This window comes from Gymnodraco acuticeps, unplaced genomic scaffold (genome assembly GCF_902827175.1).
Source record: "Gymnodraco acuticeps unplaced genomic scaffold, fGymAcu1.1, whole genome shotgun sequence".
Lineage (NCBI taxonomy): Eukaryota > Metazoa > Chordata > Actinopteri > Perciformes > Bathydraconidae > Gymnodraco > Gymnodraco acuticeps.
Window position 1 is genome coordinate 1 of NW_022992141.1, and position 7324 is coordinate 7324.

The 7324-nt window shown below is 50.0% G+C and overlaps 1 protein-coding gene across 1 annotated transcript; it reads left to right on the top strand.

The window, feature by feature from the left end:
- The first annotated feature begins 1816 nt into the window (after positions 1–1816).
- On the top strand, positions 1817–6882 carry zbtb1 (zinc finger and BTB domain containing 1). The gene is made up of 4 exons (XM_034203904.1): positions 1817–1877; positions 1983–2123; positions 2598–2954; positions 3984–6882. The coding sequence occupies exon 4, from the start codon at positions 3987–3989 to the stop codon at positions 6015–6017; it is 2031 nt and encodes a 676-aa protein (XP_034059795.1). The 5' UTR covers positions 1817–1877; positions 1983–2123; positions 2598–2954; positions 3984–3986; the 3' UTR covers positions 6018–6882.
- The last annotated feature ends 442 nt before the right edge of the window (positions 6883–7324 follow it).

Consider the following 7324-nt stretch of genomic DNA (forward strand, 5'->3'; position numbering starts at 1 on the left):
CACACAGTATACAGGGTACACACACACAGTATACAGAGTACAAACACACAGTATACAGGGTACAAACACACAGTATACAGAGTACAAACACACAGTATACAGGGTACAAACACACAGTATACAGAGTACAAACACACAGTATACAGGGTACAAACACACAGTATACAGGGTACAAACACACAGTATACAGAGTACAAACACACAGTATACAGGGTACAAACACACAGTATACAGAGTACAAACAGTATACAGGGTACAAACACACAGTATACAGAGTACAAACACACAGTATACAGGGTACAAACACACAGTATACAGAGTACAAACACACAGTATACAGGGTACAAACACACAGTATACAGAGTACAAACAGTATACAGGGTACAAACACACAGTATACAGAGTACAAACACACAGTATACAGGGTACAAACACACAGTATACAGGGTACAAACACACAGTATACAGAGTACAAACACACAGTATACAGGGTACAAACACACAGTATACAGAGTACAAACAGTATACAGGGTACAAACACACAGTATACAGAGTACAAACAGTATACACAGTATACAGGGTACAAACAGTACACACAGTATACAGAGTACACACAGTACACACAGTATACAGAGTACAAACAGTACACACAGTATACAGGGTACAAACACACAGTATACAGAGTACAAACAGTACACACAGTATACAGGGTACAAACACACAGTATACAGAGTACAAACAGTACACACAGTATACAGGGTACAAACAGTACACACAGTATACAGGGTACAAACACACAGTATACAGAGTACAAACAGTACACACAGTATACAGGGTACAAACACACAGTATACAGAGTACAAACAGTACACACAGTATACAGAGTACAAACAGTACACACAGTATACAGGGTACAAACACACAGTATACAGAGTACAAACAGTACACACAGTATACAGGGTACTGTAGTGCAGAGAGATAGGGAGTCGGAGGCGGTGCAATGGAGGAGCAAAAGTGAACTTTATTGCGGAGCAGAAAAGGACATGTTGCTGGCTTGCAGTCCGAGTAGCCAAGAGAGAGAGAAAAGGAGGAGGACACAGTATATCAGCGACGTGCAGTCAGGGGAGGCAGAGCCTCACCTGTCATACTCCAATGTAATGGAAAAACAACTAAAGAAAAACTAAATAGTAATAATAATAACATGTCTCCACTGATCTGTGTTGTGATTTCTGTTTGATTCCAATCGCTTCTTATAGTCAAAATCAGCAAATTGGCCGAGCTCCGCTACAACTACATGGGAGCGAAGAGAAGTGAGGCAGGGACAAGCTCTGCCTCACGTAAGCCCACAGTAACTGGCTGGAGCGCGGGCACTAATGTAGCGCGGGCACTTATTTTGTGAGCGCGCTCCAGCCAGTTACTGTGGGGTGAGGTGAGGCACAGGTGAGCTCTGCCTCACCTCAGAATGCGTCACCCCACAGAAACTGGCTGGAAAGCGGACCCTAAGCGCATGCCTGCACCATCTCACTGTATGTCACCAATGTAATGTTTGTAGATCCCTTTATTACATTTATCCTCGCCATCCATAGTCTCTAAATAACTTATTTCACGTATATATGAAATTTAGGCTCGCTGGTCTCATCATACAACGGCAATGAAAAAAGCACCAGGAGAGGCAGCCATAACCTCTGCCGCACTGAAGGGGGCGCACGTGAGCCCACAGGTTCTTGTTGCTACTGTTATTCTACGCAGAGATGGTAGACGCAAACAACAAACTAGACTTTTGTTTTGAAACTAGAGGAAGATAAGGAGGACTTTTACAAAAAAGTAATGGAGATTGTTGTCCAGAAGGAGAGCATGGACTTCATCTTCAAGTCAAGGTAAGACCACAATTGTAAAATGAACATGGGATCTTACTAAGAAAGAACAATCCAATATTTAGATGTTGGGTATCCTTTTGTTTTCGACCTGCCGGTCGGTGAAAGCCGGGTCGCTGAGCCGTGACGGGCGAACATAACCCGGTGGTCCCCAGCAGGAAGGAGCGCTGCCCGGCCGCAGGCGAGGTCACAGCGACGGCGGGCACGAAGTCCTCGGGAGGAAGGAACCGGGTACACACAGTATACAGGGTACAACCACTACACACAGTATACAGGGTACACACAGTACACACAGTATACAGGGTAAGCTACACACAGTACACAGGGTACACATGGTACACACACAGTACACAGGGTACACACACAGTATACAGGGTACACACGGTACACGCACAGTACACAGAGTACTCACAGGGATTTTGAAGATGAATCAGAACTCTTATTTTGAAGTGTTTCATTGCGTGCTGCGCAGTGGAAGTGCAAGAAGAATAAATAAAATACATTTTTTTTAAAATAATAAATAAAAACGTTACAAGACGGAGTTTTAACTTAAAGAAACACCAACACGTGAACTCTTTTGTTAAGTGTAAGTATTAATATGACCAGTTTATTGCTATACATGCGACTCTGTCAACATCTCTGATCACTAATATCATCGTATTTCTCCGTGTTTGTTCCCGCTCTGCTCGCTCACTTCCCCGGATGATGACCTTTATTTTGAAGGCCCGGCATTTGGACCGGAAGTGTTTAATTGCGTGGTGTTCGGAGGAAGTGCTTTGATCTTCAGCAGCAGGAGAAGAAGAAGAAGAAGAAGAAGAAGAAGAAGAAGAAGAAGAAGAAGAAGAAGAAGAAGAAGAAGAAGAAGAAGAAGAAGAAGAAGAAGAAGAAGAAGAAGAAGAAGAAGAAGAAGAAGAAGAAGAAGAAGAAGAGGAGGAGGAAGAAGAAGAGACTCTTCCTGCAAGAGAGAGAGAGAGGAGGAAGAGAGAGAGAGAGAGCGAGAGCGAGAGAGAGGAGTTACAGCGGGAGTTTCCGATCTGCGCAGCCGGACAGAGACGCCCCTCCTCGGCCTCAGATCTCACGGTGAGTCGGTGTGTGAGCTCCAGGAAACACAGGCTCTCTCGGCCTGTTGTTTGCGGGGCGGTGCGGAGAGGGGGGGGGGGGGGGGGGGGGGAGGGAGGGAGGGAGACTGTGTGCGGGGGTCATCACGCATCGAGCTGTTACTACATCTGGATTTTCAAAATAAAAGACAAGCTAGAAGTTGCGTTGTTGTTGCGTTGTTTTGAAATGTTTGTATTCTACTATTTCAAACATGTTCGGACGTTAGTAATAAGATCATAATGAAGCCATGAGACGTGAGTCCTGCTCAGGTCACTCGGTTGGACTGGTTGAGGCTTTTATTTTGGAGGACTGGCCGCATTAACTTCCGGTCTGGTTACTGTTAGCTTGACGCGGATAACCACCGGATCTCCATTTTAGCTGCGGAGTGATCTACAGTAACAACACCTAATATACAGAGCGGGAGAAATACTCAGGTCTAGTTCTTCAGTCAAATTAGAAGTACTCGGATCTAGTTCTTCAGTAAAAGTAGAAGTACTCACATCTTGTACTTGAGTAAAAGTAGAAGTACTCAGATCTTGTGCTTGAGTAAAAGTAGAAGTACTCAGGTCTTGTACTTGAGTAAAAGTAGAAGTACTCAGATCTTGTACTTGAGTAAAAGTAGAAGTACTCAGATCTTGTACTTGAGTAAAAGTAGAAGTACTCAGGTCTAGTACTTGAGTAAAAGTAGAAGTACTCAGATCTTGTACTTGAGTTAAAGTAGAAGTACCAGAGTGTAGGAATACTCTGTCACAGTAAAAGTCCTGCATTCAAAATGTTCCTCAAGTGAAAGTAGAAAAGTATTCTCATCTAAATATAGTGAAAGACAGTGAAAGTAGTCGTTGTGCAGATTGGTCCATTTCAGAATAATATATATATATGTTTTATAATGATTGATCATGAAAGTGTTCTCAAAGCTGGTGAAGGTGCAGCTAGTTTATTTGTTATGGTGATGATGATGATGGTGATGATAATGATGATGTGATGATGATGATGATGTCTTGGTGCTTGCAGGCGATGGCGAGGCCGAGCCACAGCGATCACGTCCTCCAGCAGCTCAACAACCAGCGTGAGTGGGGCTTCCTGTGCGACTGCCTCATCGCCATCGGGGACATCTACTTCAGGGCGCACAAGGCCGTCCTGGCTGCCTGCAGCTCCTACTTCAGGATGATGTTCATCCGGGACCAGCAGGGGGCGGGGCGCCTGGACCTCAGCAACATGCAGATCAGCGCCGAGTGCTTTGACCTCATCCTGCAGCTCATGTACCTCGGCCGCATCGTGGTGGGCAGCTTCGAGTTCGAGGAGCTGAAGGCCTCCATGGCGTACCTGCAGATGTACTACATCCCTGACTCGCTTGAGGACCTCCGAGACATCAGGAGCTCCAACCCAACCCCGTCTTCCTCCGCCTCCTCGTCCAGTTCCTCTTCTGGCGCCACCGCCGGGAAAATGATGTTCGGAGTGCGCATGTACGAGCAGCCACCAGCTGCACAGGAAGTGGAGACCTTACCCAAAGCTGCCAGCAGGCCGGCGGAGGAGGTGGCTAACGCTCCTCTGAAGGTGGCTAACGCTCCTCTGAAGGTGGCTAACGCTCCTCTGAAGATGGCTAACGCTCCTCTGAAGATGGCTAACGCTCCTCTGAAGATGGCTAACGCTCCTCTGAAGATGGCGCCGCCGCTGGGGGACGGAGCAGCCGATCAGCCATGTGACTTGAGGAAGAGGCCCGGCGGCAGGAGTTCGGCTCTCAAAGACCGCCCTCGGTTCGGCCGCACTTACACCTGCGACGACTGTGGCTTTGTCTTCAGCTGCGAGAAACTTCTGATCGAGCACATCCTGACCTGCACCAACCGGAAGGCCTTCAGTCAGCCGAGAGGCAACGTGGAGGGGGAGGCAGAGAGCTCCGCCTCCGAGAGCACGGAGGAACACAGGCTCATCTGTAAAGGCGAGGACGACTGGTCCGAATCCGCCCTCAGGTCTGTGGCAGCCGGCACCGACGGAGAGCCCAGCTCCACCAGGACGCTCTCTATCAAGACAGAACCAGAGGATGGCGCGTTTCCTGAGATACAGATGGTCCGGGTCGGTGAGCACGCCACCAGAAGCCGTAGATCACGGCTCAATGACGCGGCACGAAACAACCTGCGGGGTCAGAAAGCAGACTGCGACCCAGAGCCCGGCGTCTCAGGCGAGCCTTATGAAGGCCACATGTCGGGCAGCGAAGAGTCGGGAGTCTCTCCAAAGCTCCGCAAGCTGAAAGACGAGAAGCAGGACGGGGACGGGGCGCCCTGTGAGCTCTGCGGCACTCTGTTAACGGACGAAGACAAGTCCGCCCACTACCTGTCCAACCACATGAGTCATATCTGCGCCTGCGGGAGGTGTGGCCAGGTGCTGATCAAAGGCCGGCAGCTGCAGGAGCACGCCGAGCGCTGCGGCGAGTCCCAGGGCGGCGAGTCGGAGGACGAGGCTTCGCTGCCGGAGGAGCCGCAGGGGATGGAGGTGGAGGCGGCCGACCTGGCCTGCCCTCACTGTGGGAAGCTGTTCCAGAGCGAGGGCCTGGCGCTGGACCACGCCCTGTCCTGCCACGAGCAGGAACCGTTCCGCCCCGTGCTGCTGGAGGAGGGCGAACCGGATCACCGCCGCAAACACTTCTGCAGCATCTGCGGCAAGGGCTTCTACCAGCGCTGCCACCTGCGGGAGCATTACACCGTCCACACCAAAGAGAAGCAGTTCACCTGCCAGACCTGCGGGAAGCAGTTCCTGCGGGAGCGCCAGCTGCGCCTGCACACCGACATGCACAAAGGCATGGCGCGCTACGTGTGCCCCGTCTGCGACCAGGGCACCTTCCTCAAACACGACCACGTCCGACACATGATCTCCCACCTGTCCGCCGGGGAGACCATCTGCCAGGTGTGCTTCCAGATCTTCCCCGGCGGAGAGCAGCTGGAGAAGCACATGGACGTCCACCTGTACATCTGCGGCGTCTGCGGGGAGAAGTTCCGCCTCCGGAAGGACATGCGCAGCCACTACAACTCCAAGCACACCAAGAGACTATAGCTGCGATACTCTAGAAGCCAGATGTGGGAGAACAAATGAACTCGAACACCAAAAAGAAACTGGATCTGCACTTTGAGAGAACCTGAGCAGCTGCAAAGACACTGATCCTCCGGTCAGGACTTCCTCGGGTCCCTGGTCCTGAGGAGAGACACTTTAGAAACTGCTGCAGGTCTCTCCACAGCTCACCCGCCTTACTGGACCTTTACTCCCGGTATTAATACTGGAGCTGAGGTTCTGTCCAAAAACCCAAAGAGATGAAGCCCCCTCCCCGCAGGAGTCTCAGCCCTCCATGAAACCAGCTCATCGCGTCACATCTGAAGTGTTGGACTATAAATATATATGAACCAGTTGTTGGGGGGGGGGGGGGGGGGTTCACCTGATGCTCCGTCAGCATCCTGATCACCAGATGAGTCTGGTCGTAGAACCTGGACATGTAGAGACCCCAACGTGTTCTGATAGAGGTGCAGAGTAGGGTCTCCAGCACATAGAGGCTGCTGGATGCTGACCTGCAGATGCTGGGACATTAGCACAGTTAGCATATTAGAAATGTCCTATATGATGTCCTCAACATGTCTCACTGCTGTGGGTGGACTGAGGTCTGCTCCGGGTCCTGCATACGCTCCAGGTCTGACAGGTGTGTCTTCGTCAGGTGTTATATGCACACACATCTGGCTGTGTGTGGGACGGGGTGATGGTCTCCGTGTGAGTCAGGGAACACACTGACGATTCGCACCGCGCCACTTGGTCCGTCATAAACTTATAAACTCTATCTTTAAAAAGTGTGTTGGTTTATGATCACGTGTGATCATGTGTGTGTGATCACGTGTATGTGATCACACGTGTGATCGTGTGTGATCACGTGTGTGATCACGTGTGATCAATCACACGTGTGTGATCACGTGTGTGTGATCACGTGTGTGTGATCACACGTGTGTGTGATCACACACACGTGTGTGATCACGTGTGTGATCACGTGTGATCAATCACACGTGTGTGATCACGTGTGTGATCGTGTGTGTGATCACACGTGTGTGATCACGTGTGTGATCGTGTGTGTGATCACGTGTGTGTGATCACGTGTGTGATCGTGTGTGTGATCACGTGTGTGATCGCGTGTGTGATCACGTGATCACGTGTGTGTGATCACGTGTGTGATCGTGTGTGTGATCACGTGTGTGATCGCGTGTGTGATCACGTGATCAGGTGTGTGTGATCAGGTGTGTGTGATCAGGTGTGTGTGATCAGGTGTGTGTGATCATGTGTGTGATCAGGTGTGTGTGATCAGGTGTGTGATCAGGTGTGTGTGA